The sequence below is a fragment of the Mauremys reevesii genome, linkage group 1 (assembly GCF_016161935.1).
Source record: "Mauremys reevesii isolate NIE-2019 linkage group 1, ASM1616193v1, whole genome shotgun sequence".
Classification (NCBI taxonomy): domain Eukaryota; kingdom Metazoa; phylum Chordata; order Testudines; family Geoemydidae; genus Mauremys; species Mauremys reevesii.
Window position 1 is genome coordinate 104,261,313 of NC_052623.1, and position 20,892 is coordinate 104,282,204.

Below are 20,892 nucleotides of genomic sequence, written 5' to 3' on the forward strand. Positions count from 1 at the left end.
ACACAAAGAGGTAAAAACAAGTTGTGTTTTTTTAATGCAAAGAGATACCCTGGCACAAATATTAAGCACACACTGTAAACTGACTTAATACTTTAGCACTCATGCAGAAGAACCAGATTAGAAATAATTCATGACTCATTAATGAGACCCATTTGTCATCCAAAAGATAGAATGCATCAAATCAAATTACCCCTGTTTGTTACCTAAGGATTTTATTGATTGCTGTCTCCTTTTCCAGAAGATTTCTTGCCCTGATGCTGAAAACAGATTTACGGAGCTATAAAAAAAAAAACAAGACAGTGCAATTTTAGTTGCTATATCGACAGTAATGGTTAAGTGCATTGACAGATCGACCGGTCAACACATTATGTGATATACACTTCCGCATAAAACACATGTTCATAGACAAGCATAAATTACAACATAGTGGCCTTCATCATAAAATCAACATTTTCCCCGCTGCTCTATCACTGATCTCCTGTTGATGTCTTCAGGTGAGAAGAGGTGGAAAATGATCAAAGTGGCCTTTTCCACAAAGTGCAGACTGATTCACTGCTATCTCCAGTGATGCCTGAGGTGCTAGACTCTTTCTGCCATTGCCTGACCTACCCACATCTGTGCTACTTGTGGAAGAGGAGACAGCGTGAGCATCAAAATGTGATCTTCCCTCCAGCACTGTTGCATTGGCTACCTTGTATGCCCTATATCAGAGGTGGGCAAACTACGGCCCACGGGCCACATCCGGCCCGTGGGACCGTCCTGCCCGGCCCCTGAGCTCCTGGCCTCAGAGGCTGCCCCCGGCCCCTCCCCCACTGTTCCCCCTCTCCCACAGCCTCATCTCACTGTGCTGCTGGTGCAATGCTCTGGGTGGCGCGGTGGTGAGCTCCTGGGGTAGCGCAGCTGCAGAGCCGGGCCTGACCCGGTGCTCTAAGCTGTGTGGCGGCGGCGGTGTGGCCCGGCTCCAGCTGGGCAGTGTGGCTGTAGCACTGCCAGCCACCGGTGCTCCAGGCAGCGCGGTAAGGGCGCAGGGAACAGGGTGGGTTGGATAGAGGGCAGGGGAGTTTGGGGTGGTGGTCAGCAGGCGGGGGTGTGGATAGGAGTCGGGGCAGTCGGGGGGGATTAGGGGGCTGAATGAGGACAGGGGTCTTGGGGGGGCAGTCAGGAATGAGAGGAGGGGTTGGATGGGGCGGCAGGGGGTAGTCAGGGGTGGGGGTTCGGGGTGGTCAGGGGACAGGGAGTGGGGGTGTGTGTCCTGGGGGGGCCATCAGGGAACAGGGGGCATTGGATGGGGCAGGAGTCCCGGGGGGAGGCAGATAAGAGGTGGGGGCTGGGCCACGACCCCCTCCCCTAACTGGCCTTCCATACAATTTCCGAAACCAGATACGGCCCTCAGGCCAAAAAGTTTGCACACCCCTGGCCTAGGGCATTGGTCCAAGCAGTTTCAATATATATGCAAAATATGTCTATTGAAATGTACAGAAACTTGAGAAGCTTGACCTTTCCCTGACTTTCGACACTTCCATGACTCTTCTATGAACTAAAATACATAAATTCACTGATTTTAAGGCCAAACAGGACCATTATGATCATCTAATGATTAAATGATAAAATATAGACCCTATGTGCTTCCACCACCGCCCCATTCAGTTCTCCTCCATTCTGTGCTGGTACTGGGAGAAGACATGGAGAGACTATAAACACCTGATCTGCTTATCACTGCCATTCAATTCCCACTTAACTGCTTCCAAAAATGGAGGTAAGAACATAAACACTTTCTGAGCTGCTGCCTGATCTGCCTGGCCCCCTGGCCTGGTCATCTGTCTCCACATCCTGGGCTCTACTGCTGTTTCCAGGTGAGGAGAAGGAGGCAGCATAAAGTCCAGCTTTCCTCAGTGGCTGAGGCAGCCAGGCCTATCCTTTCCAAGTCTCCTTTCCCCTGCTGTGCTAGTTTTCAGGGAGAGAGGATTTGATTAATTAGACCATTTTTATAAGCAGACATTTTTCTTTGTTTCTGTTTGTTTGCTTGCTTGCTCCTGGTAAATGGTAGGCATATCTTGTGAGGATTATTTAAGCCTTCCTGGAGGCTAGGATAAAGGCACAGACATACCACAAGAAAAACATTGCCAAGCCCAAGCACTGCACTGTTGGGATTCCCCTTGAGACCTCTTTCCACTCAGCTTCGAAGAACTCAGTTTGACTCCAGACTTTGTCACTCATGCAGCAATGCCACACTGAGCTGACTAGACTCGAGCACATCACAGGTTCAAAGTTACACAGAAATCCTCTTTATATACATTTACACATCTCACTGCATTTACTATACATTGCATCATACATTTTGGGACTGGCTTGGTTACTTTGTAGGAACCAATCCCTGTACAACATGCTCTGTTCATGCACTGTCCATGTTCAAAATACTCTTTACCTCATTTTTAAATTCCCAATGTATTTGTCCATTAATATCTTGTTCTTTGTAAACAGTTCCTTTGGTATTTCTGCCACTTATCTTAGCTAGTTGAGACATTCTGTCTCAGCTCACTGACCCCTTTACCTCTCTTAGTTAACACAAACATTCCGTTCTCAGCCTATTTACCTCCATAATCCTGTCATTCATGCCAAGCCAGGCCTACATGCCACCGTCTTTATTTTTCTTTTTTATATTAGCATTCATTTAATTCATATCATAGTCCTGCCTTTTTGTGCTCTCCTTTTAAAGTTTACCAGGCAAGAACACATTTCCAAGACGACAGTAGCTGTAATCATTTTAACCACTATTAATATTAGGCTCCAAGTACTAACCAGGGGGGCGCAAGCTCACCTCCTCTGGTACAGCCCAAGAGGGTATTTCCACTGCATGTACAGTATTGCCCCAGTTTCCTGTTGCTCGGCTATTATTTTGGCAATGGACACCAGTGGCTCTATTTTCCCTTGTACTAAATCAGTGGTGTTAATGGACCAGGGAAGTCTAGCTGAAAAGAGATTGATCACCAGTGACTCCCATTTGGTGTTGCCTGTTACAGCCTCTGTCACATTCTCCTTAATCTGCACACTTGGCCATACGGCATGGGTTCCACCCTGAGTCAGAGAGGTGAAGTTCAGACAAAATCCATCCAGGATCCCCTGTCATGGTGTCATCCCCATCGAGAAGCTGCGATAACCGAGCGCACATACTGTGTCTCCAGGCTGTATCACTTCCTTCACTCTCTCTTTAATGACTATTTGGGCCCAACCTTCTTCGCTTGTGGTCCTGCTCATTCGTACCGAGCACTCTCAGAACCATTTGTACTTGATTCATTTAAAGTAGGTTGTGCTTATTTCCTCTTCTCCTCATGTTGCCATCTTCACACTGGGATAATGCTGTTTATGGGTCCCATTCTCTATTGTACCCATGCTGTTAACATATGCCAAATCTTTAGGGCCCCCTATCCATATAGAAATAGCAATCATAACTGGCACAGTCAAATTGCTAATTTCATGTGGTTCCTAGGATCCAGGACATTCTAGCCTAGCAATATTGTAAATTCCTTTTCCCACTATTGTGGTCCATATAAGTGTGCTGTTTAACTAACTTGACCATTCCCCCAGTTAATTTTTTTATTTCTTGAATAAAACATTTCCTGAATGCATAACAAGTTTAGTATTATATATGCTGCACACAATTGCTTGAGAAACATTATTATTATGTAATGAATTAATTACAGTATTTACAAATATATTAATTCATTTCAAAGTTTGCGCAATGGAGTGCATATTGCTAATAATTGACACCTCCTGCTGCAAAGTTAAAGAACTAATCTCTCCTCCTTTTTCAATGGCTTTACCAAATTAATCAGTTAGTGGGTTAATTTTAATCCCTCAATGTCATAAAAATTACAGAAGGAGACTCCAACGCCATTGCCACCCAGTATGGCTGCCACTGTGTCCTTTTTGGCACTACAGTTTCTGTATCCTTGGAAATATGGCTCCCACTGGATTCTGCCATAGTCAAATGTGTGCCCTGATACTGTTGCTAATCCATGTTTTACTATGTGGCCCGGCAAGTTCCAGATGATCTGCAAGAAATGAACATTTTAAATAGAGGAATAAATTATAACTGAGGATTTTATCCATGCCTGCACCTGTGATGACATGGGGCCCTAGGCATCTCTCAAGACTTGACTATGTCAGCTATTTAGGAATCATTTCTATAATCTCTAAGTAATCAGAGAAATATTTAGGATCTTCTAGCAATCCCATCCCTATGTTTCATCAATCTGAAATAGTATCTTTAGGCACATCTCTTTAAAGCTATTTAATTGGGCTTGTTTCATACATCTGTATCTGGCCTAGGGATATAGGCACAAGGTCTTCAGAAGACTATATCTTTGGTAGTAAAAAAAACTGAAGCAGCAAGTATTTTTGTTTCTCTCAAAGTCCAAACTGATTCTGATTCATAGTAAAACTTTATTTTACGGACTTTCTATGTCCTCAAAATACGTTAATATATGCCAGGTGACCGTAAAATGTTCACTGTTTTGAAAGATTCTATCATTTCTTGAGCAAAACCATACCGCTGAGATGCATAATATCATTGAAAGCAGTAATTTTTTTTCTAAACAGTTGCCCTTTTCAAATGTAGATATTATGTTTTGTAAGCTCCCTTCCCATGCATGCTTTTAACCTGTGCAACCTAATAATAATTTTGATTATTTTTAAGAATAATTTTTATAAAGTAAATTACAGCTACATTTTCAAAGCACCATACTTTTGAGACCCTTCATCTTCCCAGAAAACCTGGGAGATGTGCATGAAACATTTCAGGAAGATCATTGTTTTTGGGCGGAGCTTGGTGTTCCCCAAAGAAGATAAACTAGATGTTGGGATTGTTGAATATAGGAAGAACTGGAAGTTAAACAGGAAATATTAGTACGTAATTTAAGTTATAACTGAACTGGCATCACAGAGACTTGGTGGGATAAGTCTCACAACTGGAATATTGGTAGAGAGGAGTATAGCTTGTTCAGGAAGGATGGGCAGAACAAAAACAGAGGTGATGTTGCATTCTACATCAAGAATATATACACTTGTTGATCAGTTGAAAATCTCTGGTAAAGATAGAAAGGCTAAAAATAGGGATGACATCATAGTAGGGGTCTACTATAGACCAACAAATCAGAAAGAGGAGGTGGATGAGGCATTTCTAGAACAAATAGCAAGAATATCCAAAATACAAGACCTGGTAGTACCCAGTAGTAGCAAGACATCTGCTGGAAAAGTAATGCAGCAAAACACAAAATTTCCAATACATTCTTGGAATGTATTGGAGACAACTGTTTGTTTCAGAAAGTGGTATAAGTAACTAAAGGACAGCCATTTTAGACTTGATTCTGACCACCAGGGAACAATTCGTAGCAAATCTGAAGTTGGAAGGCAATTTGGGTGACAGTGATCATGAAATGATGAATTTATGATATGAAGGAAAGGAAGGAGTGAAAGAAACAGAATAAGGACTTCAGAAAATCAGACAAACTCAGAGAACTGGTAGGTGAGGTGCTATGGGAAGAACATCTAAGGGAAAAGGAAGTTCAGGAGAGCCAACAGTTTCTCAAGGAGATAATATTTAATGCACAACTACAAACTATCCTGACACAAAGAAAAGATACGAAGACTACTAAGAGGCCAATATAACTCCATCAGGAGCTCTTTTTAGTGCCTGAAATAAAAAAGGAATCCTATAAAAAGTGGAAATATGGAAGAATTGTGAAGGAGTAGAACAAAAGAATAGCACACGCATGTAGAGACAAAATCAGAAAGGCTATGGCACAAAATGAGTTACATCTAACAAGGGACATAAAAGACAATAAAAAAGGTTCTTTAAATACATTAGGAGGGAGAGAAAGATGAAGGAAAGTGTAGGTTCTCTACATAGTGAGGAAGGAAATCTAATAATTGATGACATCAAGAAGGCTGAGATGTTCAATGACTAATTTGGTTCAACCTTCATTGAAAAGGTTAATTGTGATCAGATACTTAACACAGTTAATATTAACAACAAGGGGGAAGGAATACAAGGCAAAATACAGAAAAAACAGGTTAAAATATTTAGATAAGTTGGATGTATTCAAGTCGACAGGGCCTGATGAAATTCATCCTAGGGCTCTTAAGGAACTAGCTGAAGCAATCTCAGAAATATTACCAAATATCTCTGAGAACTCATGGAGGGCCCTTGAGGTCCAAGAGTCCTGGAGAAAGGCAAACACTGTACATCTCTTTAAAAAGGATAACAAAGAGGACCTGGGAAATTACACATCAGTCAACCTAACTTTGAAACCTGGAAATATACTGCACTTGCAAAAAAGGCTAATGTCATTCTGGGGTGTATTAACAGGAGTGTTATATGCAACACACAGGAAGTAATTGTCCCATTCTACTCAGCACTGTTGAGGCCTGAGCTGGAGTACCCTGTCCAATTCTTGATGCCACACCTCAGGAAAGATGTGAACAAATTGGAAATAATCTAGTGGACAGCAACAAATGTGGTAAGAGTTTTAGAAAACTTGATCTATGAGATAAGGTTAGAAAAACTGAGCATGTTCAGTCTTCAGAAAAGAAGACCGAGGGGGAACCTAATAATAGTCTTCAAAATATGTTAAAGACTGTTAGAAACAGGACTGATCAATTGTTCTCCATGTCCACTGAACGTAAAACAAGAAGTAATGGGCTTAATTTGCAGCAAGGGAGATTTAGTTTAGAAATTAGGAAAAACTTTCTAATTATAAGGATAAATAAGCACTGAAATAGGCATCTAAGGGAGGTTGTGGAATCCCCATCATTGGAGGTTTTTAAGAACAGCTTGGACAAACATCTGTCAGAATGGTCTCTGTTTACTTGTGCCTTCCTCAGCACAGGGGGTTGTACTAGATGACCTCTCAAGCCCTACATTTCTCTGATTCTATAATGCCTGCTATATGTCTACATCAGTGATAGACTATTCTGTAAATCAAAAGGAACTGACATTTATTGACTACTTATAACAGATCTGTTTTGCATTGGGATGTGGATTCATAATACCGTGTATATATGTGTATACGAGTATGTGCACATATATAAAAATATATTTTGTGTGCATCTTGGTTTAATGTGATTCTCAATGGTTCATCACAGGTTTAGTGGATTTATGAACATGGTACCCTGTTTTGGATTTAGATATAATTGAGACTGCTGAGAGCAGTGGCAATTTTTTGTTTGATTTTTTTCTTTATAAGTCAATGATTACCAAATGTAGTAACTGAAGAACTGAATTCTTTCCCTGAAGTTAGGTGTGGGATATAATGACAGTATTTCCAATATTGGGAGGTGTTAGTTGGGGACATCTTAGGCCCGGATCCAGCAAACAATTACAAACATATTTAACTTAATTTGCTGTGAGTAGCCTAATCAAAGTCAATGGAAGCAACAAAACAGTCTTTGTTTAATCCTGAGCTGATGGTGTCAAATTTGCAGATGAACTGGAGCTCAGCAGTTTCTCTTTGAAGTCTGGTCTGAGTTTTTTTTTTTGCAGGATGGCCACCTTAAGATCTGCTATTGTGTGGCCAGGGAGGTTGAAGTGTTCTCCTACAGGTTTTTGTATATTGCCATTCCTAATATCTGATTTGTGTCCATTTATCCTTTTCCTTAGAGACTGTCCAGTTTGGCCGATGCATATATTACATTGGTGGACGTGCAGGTGAATGAACCGGTGATGGTGTGGCTGATCTGGTTAGGTCCTGTGATGGTGTTACTGGTGTAGATATGTGGGCAGAGTTGGCATCGAGGTTTGTTGCATGGGTTGGTTCTGTGCAGTTACTGGTGAGAATATGCTTCAGGTTGGCAGGTTGTCTGTGGCGAGGACTGGGCTGCCCACCAAGGGCCTGTGAAGTGTGGGATCATTCTCCAGGATGGGTTGTAGATCCCTGATGATGCGCTGGAGGGGTTTTAGCTGGGGACTGTATGTGATGGCCAGTGGAGTCCTGTTGGTTTCTTTCTTGGGTTTGTCTTGCAGTATGGACCACTTAGACCATAAAGTTGAGCATGTTCTCCACTAATGGCTGTGGTGCCTCATCTGCAACATGTATACAATTGTATATAAGCCGTGACTTGTCTGTATACATTAAAAATTGTGTATACCTAATCTGAGCACAAGCAAAAAATGTAGACCCAACTCTACAAGTGCACCTTTGAAGATCTGTCCAACAATATCTGGGAGGGACAACCTTGAGGAAGAATTCTTTAGAAGTGCCCAAATTATCCATTTATCATATTTAAAGGCAGCAGTTGAGATCAATCAAGTATCAACAGTCAAAGAGATTCATCAATTTCAGGTACTAATGGGCCTACTAGAAGAAAACCTCATTCAGGAAAGCATTGCAGTTTTTTACATATTAATTATTTTTTCTTAAGTTATTTTATATATTAGATAATTAAATCAAGATGCTCCCTACTTTAGTTTCCAGATTTACATAGTGTCACAGACAAAATGCTACAGCATTGTAAATGAGGACATACACTTGGGTTTAATGATTGCTGTTTCATTTAATAATGTCTTCAGGTGGCATGCTGGTACATATAAGGAGTGTGGCAATTAAAGCTTGTGATGCCTGCAAAGTTCCTGAATCATGCAGAGGAAATTATTATTAGTTTTAATGTAGAAAAGACAATACTTGATCACATGATATAGATTTAAGTAAGTATATTATACTCTATTAAGTTTATTTTAGGTTATACTGATTTAGTCTGCTGTTTTCTTTTATTATATATTGTAAAGTGCTGTGAAGACTCACTAAGTATATGGTTATTAATTATTTATTTGTTTGTTATTTATGCAGCCCGTAAAGGTGCACAGTGCAATGACTACAGTGTTATATAACCTTTTATTGTATTGCATTATTATTTCTCAGTGGAAGACAGTGCCCTGCTTTTGCCTACAACATCTGATTATTGTTAAATATGTTCTTAAGAACTTTTATTTTAAAGAACTCCTGCAGGTTACTTTAATCGGAGTGGAGCAGCTGTGGCAGGTCAGCAAACCACTCTTAAAGCTTCATCAATAAAAAGATTTTAGATGGATGTCATGGAAAACACACACTATTAGGAAACCATTACCAGGGCTCTTCTTTTGATTCCCAGATTCCCAAGAATTTATTTGTGCAGGTGCTGCCTGAGAACACAGAATTAAGAAATCATTGATCTGTCTCTAATGTTTCTTCAACAAGTGCTGGCACATTTCACTACTGTCACTGACAGAGTGGATTTAAAACAGCCAAAATTACTCAATCCTGATAGGTTTCAGAGTAGCAGACATGTTAGTCTGTATCCGCAAAAAGAACAGGAGCACTTGTGGCACCTTAGAGACTAACAAATTTATTTGAGCATAAGCTTTTGTGGGCTACAGCCCACTTCATCAGATGCATGCAGTGGAAAATACAACAGGAAGATATATATATCTTATATATATACACACACACAAAGAACATGAAACATTGAGTATTACCATACACACTCTAATGAGAGTGATCAGTTAAGGTGAGCTATTACCAGCAGGAGAGAAAAAAACTTTTTGTAGTGGTAATCAAAATGGTCCATTTGCAGCAGCTAACAAGAAGTTGTGAGGAACAGTGAGGGGGGAGGGAGAATAAACATGAGGAAATAATTTTACTTTGTGTAATGACCCATCCACTGCCAGTCTTTATTCAAGCCTAATTTAATGGTGTCCATTTTGCAAATTAATTCCAAGTCAGCAGTCTCTTGTTGGAGTCTGTTTTTGAAGTTTTTTTGTTGTAATATTGCGACTTTTAGGTCTGTAATCGAATGACCAGGGAGATTGAAGTGTTCTCCGACTGGTTTTTGAATGTTATAATTCTTGATGTCTGATTTGTGTCCATTTATTCTTTTACATAGAGACTGTTTGGCCAATGTACATGGTAGAAGGACATTGCTGGCACATGATGGCATATAACACATTGGTAGATGTGCAGGTGAACGAGCCTCTGATAGTGTGGCTGATGTGATTAGATCCTATGCTGTGTTGTGTGTGGTTGCTGGTGAGTATTTGCTTCAGGTTGGGGGGCTGTCTGTAAGCGAGGACTGGCCTGTCTCACAAGATCTGTGAGAGTGATGGATCGTCCTTCAGGATAGGTTGTAGATCCTTGATGATGCGCTGGAGAGGTTTTAGTTGGGGGCTGAAGGTGACGGCTAGTGGCATTCTGTTACTTTCTTTGTTGAGTCTGTCCTGTGACTTCTGGGTACTCTTCTGGCTCTGTCAATCTGTTTCTTCACTTTAGTAGGTGGGTATTGTAGTTGTAAGAACGCTTGATAGAGATCTTGTAGGTGTTTGTCTCCTGATAATGAGTCTAACTTTTTATTCTTTCATTTTTCTTAGGAAGAGTCAGTTACCCAAAATGTGTGCAACAAACCATTATAGCATATGCCAGTTTAAAAAAAAATAATAATCACAGAGCAATATTGCTCTGCAGCACCACATATTTTAATGGTAAACTATTTTTTTAATTTTTAAAAAAACATTATAAAAATCCAAGGCTGTTCTTCCTGGATAAAAAGATTTAGTTAATGAAATAAAAATCAAGGCATCACAGGACAATACTGATTTATTAATTATGCTAGATCAAATCTAATGATTATGGGTCAGTTCCTCAGCTCATGTAAAATGGCATAGTACCATTGACTTCCTCTGAGGATCAGGTCCAGTGATGTTAAATATTGCAAACTACTACTGAATATTCAGATTTTGCTATATTTATATGTCTTAGCAAAATTTTCCAGCATACAGAGAGAATTACACAGAAATATTTATTTTTATATTAAATTTTACAGAGCTGGGGAAAGTGCAAATTACATGATATTAATTTTGATATTACACCAACAGGAGGTTGTTAACAGAAGCATGAAGGTTACTGCAGGTGGGTGTTTTGTAATAAAAGACCTGGATTCATAGTGGACAGTGAAGTATAAATCCATGGAATGTTTTGGGGACCTCTGATAACGTAGATGTAATATACTTTTCCATGGTAACCTCGGAATTGTTCTTCTAAACATGAGGAGTTTGCAGTTATGTAACGTTAATAGCAATGCAATATTTTAAACGTACTTACTATTTCCCATCTGTAGAACCATATGGAAATATTTTTCTGTTCTATCCTAGGGAATGCAAGCAAGAAAATAACATCCACCATGTGTGTTTTACTTGGGAGTTTGGCAAATGTCAAGTGATGGTTTAATTTATACAGCATAGCTGAATGAAGAGCCTACTGTATATTATATCTTATTTAAAAATATAATCTGTATTGAGGGTGAAAACATGTAAGAGTTCATGTAATATATCAGCATAATTTTCAACAAATAATGAGAAAATCTTATGTCAATTTGGACAGAAACTAGCTAAGAATTCAGTGTTAAATTACATTTTGGGGACTCATTGCCTTCAAACTCACTCAAAGATGTTTTGCAGATCACTCTTTAAATCCATACATGATTTATTTGTTAAGTAACATTGATCCTTTTGTGCCCATTCAAACGTGTGCCCACTGACTTATTTTGATGGCTGACTACTGGCTCTTGATGGCTGGGCACATTGCGCATACACTGATATGTTTCTTGCTTGAGGAGTTCAGCTACCACAGAGGTGAGCACAGTATAAATACCTAGATAGACAGTCTGATAGACAGCCAGACATTTGGGGTCACATTCTCAAAGATAATTAGGCACCTAAGGATGCAGGTAGGCATGTGGTGGGATCTCCTAGAGCACCTAAGCTGGTTAAGCACCTAAATCCCATTTAAATCAATAGGAATTAGGCACCTAACCTGCTTAGGCTCTTTTGAAAATTTCACTGGGGACCTATCTGCATTTTAATCTGGCCCCTAGACAAGACTGTCCTCGCAGAGCAGCCAAGAAAGTGAATTTCCATCAGATCATTCCAATAAGGAGGCAGGGCTTGACTCTCTCCATCGACTGAGTGGGATGAGAAAGGAGTTTGCCCCTGTGGCACCTTCAAGACCCACAAAGCTCTGACTCCTTCTTTAGCCCTCCATAGCAACATGGCTCCTACAGAAGCCATGCAACTGAGAGTTCCCTGGAACATTACCACAAGTGAGGGAGTGATTATGATTATGCTGACAAGGTTAACAGTTTATTCATGATGCCCCTCAGGGCTTGAAAGGGAAGAACTAGCATTTCTGCCACCCTTAAATCTTACCTCCTCTTTACTCACAGAACCTGATCCCCATGGAGGAGTTTCTATGGGGTCGGGGGACCCATGCTACAGAACTGGCATTCTTCCCTTCTATGAACTGTCATACCAAGATCTGACATATCTGCATTGTCTCTCGTTACAGAAACAGAGGGAAAGTGATCTGGACAATTGGTATTTTGCACCAAAGCCTTAAAAATTTCAAGTGAAACACTGAGGAAGTAGAACACTGAAAAGCACCAGAAATTCTTAGTCTCTAAATTTAATTTCTATTGGATTATAACTATGAAGATTGGTCTCCCCTCAGAATACAGTTTAATATAGGGAGGGCAGATAGGTCTTTTTTCAGATAGAAATTTGGATATGATGCCTTGTGCTATGGTGATAAGCACTTTAAAAATACTAAAGGCCAGAGAAAGACTGTAGTAAGAACAGTTTCATATGAATTAAAAAATAAATAAATTGAGATATACCTATCTCATAGAACTGGAAGGGACCCTAAAGGGTCATTGAGTCCAGCCCCCTGCCTTCACTAGCAGGACCAAGTACTGATTTTGCCCCAGATCAGCCCCTCAAGAACTAAACTCACAACCCTGGGTTTAGGAGGCCAATGCTCAAACCACTGAGCTGTCCCTTCTTCTGTCTGTAAAACAATCATGGTCAGTAGTGTGAAGTATGCGTGTGTGCACGCACACACATGCACACAGAGAGAGAGAGAGAGAGAGAGAGAATGGTATTTTGAATTGTGCGAATGTGTTCAACAAAGCTTGACTTTTTCAGTATTCTGTAATTTGATGGACTGGACATATCAACTACTAGCCATAGATTAGTTTTGCTGAAAACATGAAGTGAAACCTTTCAAAATTCATAATATAGGAAGAGGTCTGTTGGTTCCTTTCCAGATAGGAAGCTGAAATATTTTCACTACATTTTTAAAATATTAACTTAATTAGAAAACCTGGAATGAGAACAGACAGGACAAAATGAATTTTTTTAAAAATTAAGACTGAGAAGAAAAATGAAAGAATCATAAGACATTCTCATAATAGCAGATAGATTGTTTTAATGGCCTTTCTGAATGTCACAGCTAGATTTCTGCAATATCTTGTGATTCACCTGAATAGTTAAGACTGAAGAATTAAACTGTTTAATTTAATGGCTTTATAAGCAAGCTGTAATTCTAGGACACAGGTGAGAAACTCAGTGAAGGAAGAGTAACTAAACAATCTTTGACTGAAATCTGGTGATCGATGTACACAAACTTCATGCAAAGATTAATTTAGAAAAATACAGATAACACTACTATTGGGTGCATTATTTATTTTTCAAAAGGCAAACTCCAGTTTCAGCTTTGGAACTATTGTACCCATGTTCTACTATGTTCTGTTATTTTCTACTATATTCATAGGCAATACGATAAGCCAGAGACCAGGTTAATAATTAAAAAAGGAAAAGTTAGAATACTCTGGAAGACGACAGAATGCAGCTGCATCATTTGTCCTAATATCTTGAGTCACAAGAACACTATATCCAGAATTAAGTCCCTATGAGTAGGGCCCTACCAAATTCACGGCCATGAAAAACACATCATGGACTGTGAAATCTATCTGGTCCCGCACCACTCTTAACTCTGGTCTTTTGCATGCTTTTGCCCTATGCTATACAGATTTCTAGGGGGAGACCAGTGTTTCTCAAATTGGGGGTCCTGACCCAAAATGGTGTTGCGGAGAGAAGGGGGGGTCACAAAGATATTTTAAGGAAGGGTGCAGTATTGCCATCCTTAGTTCTGCGCTGCCTTCAGAGCTGGGTGTGGTGCCCCACCAGCAGCAGCAGAGGAGAAGTAAGAGCAGAAATACCATACCATGCCACTCTTACTTCTGCACTGCTGCCTTCAGAGCTGGGTGGCTGCTGGCTGAGGGCCCAGCTCTGCAAGCAGCAGTGCAGAAGTAAGGGTGACAATACCATAACATGACATCCTTAATTCTGTGCTGCTGATGGTGGCGGCTCTGCATTCAGAGCTGGGCTCCTGGCCAGTAGCCACCACTCTCCAGCTGCCCAGCTCTGAAGGCAGTGCCGCCGCCAGCAGCAGTGCAGAAGTAAGGTTAGCAGTATTGCAACCCCCACTACAATAACCTTGCGACACCCTCCCCCCCATAGAACTCTTTCTTGTGTCAGGACCCCTACAATTACAACACCGGGAAATTTCAGATTTAAATAGCTGAAATAATGAAATTCAGGATGGATAAAAATCAATGATTTTTTTTATTTAAATCAGATTTTTTTGATAAAATACTTCTTGAGGAAAAAACTTATCTAAAGATAGTTTTAATTAAGATACATTATAGCTCAAAGATATCGCATCATGGAATAGGGATTATAAATTCTAATTCTCTAGTATGAGATACTACACCTCTGGGGGGAGGGATAGCTCAGTGGTTTGAACAGGGGCCTACTAAACCCAAGGTTATGAGCTCAATCGTTGAGGAGACCATTTAGGAATCGGGGGATTGGTCCTGCTCTAAGCAGCAGGTTGGACTAGATGACCTTCTGAGGTCCCTTCCAATCCTGATATTCTATGATTCTACCTTGATATAAGTGTCCTCAGAAGCCAAAAAATCTCACCATGTTATAAGTGAAACCATGTTATATCAAACTTGCTTTGATTCACTGGAGTGCACAGCCCTGCCTCTCTAGAGCACTGCTTTACCACATTATATCTGAATTCATGTTATATCAGGGCACAGGTGTATATTCATGTAATGTTTAAGAAAAGTTTTGTAAATGAGTTCATGGATTAGGGACCCAATCTTATGGAGTTAAATTACAAGCATTAAAAAACAAATGGGACAAGCACTCTCTCCAGCTCATTTTCTTGCAAATATTCTCAATACTTGGTACCGGGGTGAAATCTTAACTGCCGAAGAAGAGGAGTTGGCTATGACATGGACGTCCAGCAATCATCCATTCATAATACCAACTATAATAAACTTCAGAGCTAAGGGTGAACCATTCAAGAAATATTTGTTTGCTGACGTTTTAAAGAAAGTCACACCAGTGAACTGATGGAAGTCACGTAAGCACTTGGATTTAGAGTCTGTTGAAGTGATAATCTCACTTTTAACAGCAGTAGCTTCTTCTGATGGTGTAGAAAGAATATTTTCTTCTTTTGGACTAATTCATTCCAAATTGAGAAATTGTTTGGGACCTGAAAAAGCAGGAGTTAGCTGCAGAAGCTAATATTTTAAATTTCTCATGTTGACCTGACTGACATAGTTGATGTAATTTTGTTTTTGTTTTTTAAATATTTAATTTAACTATTTTAGTTAAAAACAATTTTAACAAAAACAAACCTGATTTTAAAAAAACTTGAATGTTTAACTAAATTAAAAAATTCATATGCTTGTTTTGTTAAAATATTATGTTTGCTGTTGAAGAAAAAAATCCACAATACATAATATTGATGTTTTAGTTAAATAAAACAATTTAAATGTCTGTCTGGTGATGTTCTCCTCCTAATACAGCATGGCAAGAAGATCCTCCAAATATTAATGATTAATTTGTTGAATTGGAGATAGTTCACCACCCAATGACTTCATAAATATCTGCTTCAATTACCTTCGGTAAATGAATATAACCAAACAATCATTCATTTTCTGATGTAGCTGTAAAACTAATCTGAAAAGTTTTCAAAATAAATAATTTAAAAAATGTATAGTGTGTGCCTTCTAAAAATGAAACCTACATCTATCTCTGAGTTGTGAAGAATATGTATTAAGATTATAACAACCAACAAGAATGCACTTTTATGTAGAAATCCATGATTAAATCGAGTCTTCCTGACTAGTGATTTGATTTAAATCAAATCCACCATGATGAAATTTAAGTTTTTTCAAATCCTATGACCGTGAAATTCACCAAAATGGACCATGAATTTGGTAGGGCCCTACCTATGAGACTGATTGGCTTCTGACAGTAGGTGATCATTAACATGGGAAGTGGAAACTCAGTGAGAACTAGTCCATGTAAGTCAATGGGTCTCTTTCCATTTACTCCAATTATTTTTATTATTTATTTGCATTAATGGAAGCTACATTCAAACATTAAAATATGCTATAAAATGTGTCAAAGACTATTTTAACATTGCAATTAAAACCACTTTCTTAAAAATAAGATCCTTTTTCTAACATTTACTGATTTCTTTTTGCGGTAACCAGAGAAATAATTAACAAAAGAAAGTGACTGCCCATCAGAATATGAGACACTGGAACGAAGAGTAGATGGCACACATTTGAGTGTTCTGAAAGGAGTTCTGAATGAAGTCACTGAGATGCAAACCAAACCAAAAAAGCAATCTTTCATTAAGAGATGATAGTAAATGTTTTAGCTATCTTTTAAAAAAAGACACTAGGAATAACCCCCAGAATCATAGACCAGCGAGACTCACTTCAGTACCACAAAACATGTTGATATGATAATTAAAATTATAATAATAAAACACTAAGATGAACATGATACACAAGGGCAGTGGTGGGCCACATGTGGGTCACGGGCTGCCCACCACTGCACGAGGGCCAAACCATATAGGAAAAGCATGCTTCTCTCTAATCTATTAGAATTCTTTGAGCATGTTCATCAAAATAATGGATAGTGGAAAAGTGGTTGATGTAATGTATTTGGTGTTTTAAAATGCCTCTGATAAAACCCCATACAAGATACTAGCAAGGAAATTATGTAATCATGATGTGAGAGGTAAAGCATTGCTACGGATAAGAAACTGGATAAGACCGAAAAACAAACATTCCTGTTTATATGGGGCATGGGGAGGGGGTGACCTGTGAAAGGGCAACATTTGCAGATAACACAACATTGTTCACATTAGTCAAGACTAGAGAAGACTGTGAGGTGGTACCAGAGAGGCCTAACAAAGTTAAGCAAATGGGTAGCATGACAAGAGATGAAATTCAATGTTGATAAATTCTTTAGAAAGAATGATTTCTACTATTCATATGCATCATCACTGTTACTTATTTTTGTTGCCAACTCAGAGAAAAGGAATGGGCATGATTGTGGACAGCTCAGAAAAATCTGCTCAATAAACAGCAACTGTTAGAAGAGCAAACAGCATTATCAGGATGTACAAAGAATGGGTTGGACTGAATATATATATCTCACTACCACAATAAAAAAGGTGTGTTCTAACCTTGAATTCTGTGTTCTGTTCTGATCACCCTATCTTGAAAATAAATCCCAGAGAAAGAAAGAGGTCCAGCACTAAAGGATGAAAATGATTAGAGGAAAGACTTCTATCTGAGGAGAGAATGAAAAGCTTAGTACTGTTTAGTTTGGTTTAATTACAAAGAAGGTGAATGAGAAGGGACATGATAGAATACAAAATAATGAATGGCATGGATAAGGTACATTGGGGACTCCTATTTACTCTTTTAAATAAAAAAAATAGAGACATTGAAAGACATTTTCAACAATACATAGTCTGTGGAACTCACTGTCACAAGATATTGTTACAAGACATCTTTCAAGACCTCTGAGCAGGATTCAAAAAGATTTAGCTGTGAGTGTGGATCATGAGAACATTCCTGGTTACACTAGACAGAACAAAAATGTGTGAGAGAATAGATGCTTTGCCTCAGCATGTTCTTCATATTAATTAACAGTGATGAATATTAAGACAGAGACTTTGAATTGGACTCTGTATTCTAGGGGGAGCCAGTGCAGAGAGTAGAGCACTGGGGTGATGAATTCATGGTGACTTGTGGTGCTCAGCAGATAAGCAGTGAGTTTTGTACCAGCTATAGCACATGCATAAGTGCTTGGAGGAACAGGGACAGACTTAAGCATGCATTTGAAGTTTAGAAGGTGGTTAAATGTTTTGCTGAATCAGAGCCATTAACTCTAATTTTTCAGGGCATACATCAGCCACTAATTAAGAGGGTTGGGAAGAAACTTCCTCTGTGGGCAGATCATTCCATTATGAAGTTTCTTGCACCTTTGTCCAAAGCACCTGCCCATTGCTGGATGCAGGATGTTGGGTTAGATGGATCATTGTTACGATGTAGTATCCCAGCAATTGCGTTACTATGATAGCCCCTAACAGTTTGTGAATCTGCAAGTAAATGAGATACTTGGGCACATTTGGGTCAAATCCTACGAAGTGCTAAACACTTTTTGTGAGGGACTGAGAGCCCTCAACTCCCACTGAAGTCAAACAGAATTGAGGACACTTGGCATCTCCTGGGGGGGCTCAGCCCCTGGCAGCATCAGGCTCATAACTGGGTTAATGTTTGTGTACCAGCTCTTTCAACTTTAATAGGCATCAGCAGGAACACATCTGGGAATGAAGCCAAATAACTGGAACAAAACTCAGCTGACTGTCTGCCATTTAGCACAGGTCACTGTGAACACATCACCCCACTGCTCCACACTTTGTGCTGGCTCTACAATGAATAGAGTCCAGTTCAGGGGCTCTCTTTCTATTCATAGTACTCCTTGGTATTGCCCCGGTTACCCGAGAGATTGATTACGCCTTTGTGACCATGACCTTCCAACAGACCCATTGCAGCGGAAATATTAAACCAAAGGGAGAGACATATGGACGTGGGAGGCAGCTCTTTCCCACGAGCTGGACCTAAATTACGGAACTCACTTCCTGAAGAAATAAGAATGGCTACTAACCTCACAGCTTTTAGAACTTAATGCAAAACCCATTCTTCATCTTACTTTTCCACAATCCGCTCTTACGTTTTCACGTGAGAGACAATAAAGAAAAAAATGATTTTTGTTACCTTTCAGGCTACTTCTACAGGTGCAAAAGCAGCTCAGATATTTAGGGCATGGCTACACTTGCGAGTTGCAGCGCTGGTGGAGGCTTTCCAGCGCTGCAATTAGTAAGTGTCCACACCTGCAGGGCACATCCAGCGCTGCAACTCCCTGGCTGCAGCGCTGGCCGTACACCTAGCTCAGCATGGGGAATAAGCATTGCAGCGCTGGTGCTGCAGCGCTGGTCGTAAAGTGTGGCCACACACCAGCGCTGTTATTGGCCTCCAGGGTATAAGGATGTATCCCAGAATGCCTGTTCAGCCACTCTGCTCATCAGCTCAGACTCTACTGCCCTGGCCTCAGGTGACCCGCCCTTTAAATGCCCCGGGAATTTTAAAAATCCACTTCCTGTTTGCTGAGCCAGGTGTGGAGTGCAATCAGTGAATCTTTCCAGGTGACCATGCCTCCACGTGGCAAACAAGCCCCAGCATGGAGCAATGGCGAGCTGATGGACCTCATCAGTGTTTTTGGTGAGGAATCTGTGCAGGCACAGCTGCGCTCTAGCCGTAAGAATTATGATGCCTTTGCCCAGCTATCAAGAGCCATGCTGGATAGGGGCCATGAGCGGGACGCACTGCAGTGCAGGGTTAAAGTAAAGGAGCTGCGGAGTGCCTATTGCAAAGCACGCGAGGAAAACCGCTGCTCCGGTGCTGCCCCCACGACCTGCTGTTTTTACAAGGAGTTGGACGCGATTTATGGGGGTGACTCCTCTGTAAATCCGAGGACCACGATGGACAGTTCAGAACAGGGAGAGGAGAGGGAGGTGGAGGGGGAGATTGAAACAGAGAGTGAGGGTACTGTGGTGGGGGGAGACACCCCGGAGTCCCAGGAGGCATGCAGTCAGGAACTTTTCTCAAGCCAGGAGGAAGCTAGCCAGTCGCAGCACCTGGAACTTGGTGCAGAAGAATCACAGGAGCAGGTCTCAGGTAAGCAGCTTTTATTGCAATGCAAAGGTTTTGGGAGGGGGGTGGTGGTATGGCTGCATGCCTGCATGCCTAGACATGGAATATCCCATTGATGTGGTCTATGACGTCGCGGTAATCGCCCTCTGTAATCTCTTCAAAAGTTTCAGCAAGAGCATAGGCAATGCACTTGATCAAGTTTAAAGGGAGAGCCAGTGTGGTCCCTGTTCCAGTCATGCTAACGCGTCCATGCCACTGTTCCAGGAGGGGTGGGGGTACCATTGCTGCACACAGGCAAGCTGCATAGGGGCCAGGGCGGAATCCGCATTGTTGTAGGAGACCCTCCCTTGCTTCCCAGGTAACCCGCAGCAGGGAGATATCTTCAAGTATTAACTCCTGTGGGAAATGGAGGGAGGGACACTGTTTCATTGCAGGTCCCAACAGCAGCTTTCTGCTTTTCCCAAAGCCCACAAACACCAGTGCACCCATGAACCAATAAGCCCCCTGCCCAAGCAACCCGCGGCAGGAACATGTCTCCCAGGTTTTTTTAACTTCTACTCTACTGTCTTCCCCTCACTTACCATATGTCTGCGAGGCTGTGAATTCTCTAGTTGTGTTTGAAATGTCTGACGAATGCTACAGTGGGAGACTTGAAACTAAAGTCACTGAGATTATACACAATGCAGGCTCTCTTAAAATGTATCATTTGCTTTATTTTTTTAGTGTCCTTGACTAGTCCTGGACCGGCCTTATCAGAGACTGAAAAAAAACTTCAAAACCTAAGGAGGAAACCTAAGAAAAGCAAGGAAGAGTTGGTGAAGGCAGTTATGAATCAGTGTGCAAGAGACAATAAAACTACACAGGAATGGAGAGGCAAAATTCAGCACTGGAAGGAAACACAAAGCAGGAGAAAGGAGTTGTCGCTGAAGAAAA

At 40.6% G+C, this 20,892-nt stretch overlaps 1 protein-coding gene across 7 annotated transcripts in view; it reads right to left on the reverse strand.

The window, feature by feature from the left end:
- NALCN (sodium leak channel, non-selective) overlaps positions 1–20,892 on the reverse strand; it is a 386,003-nt gene that overhangs the window by 53,660 nt on the left and 311,451 nt on the right. For all 7 annotated transcript variants that reach the window (XM_039528280.1, XM_039528290.1, XM_039528256.1 and 4 more), the window contains one exon: positions 204–277. In XM_039528280.1, the coding sequence (XP_039384214.1) occupies positions 204–277 (74 nt within the window). The remainder of the gene's footprint in view (positions 1–203; positions 278–20,892) is intronic.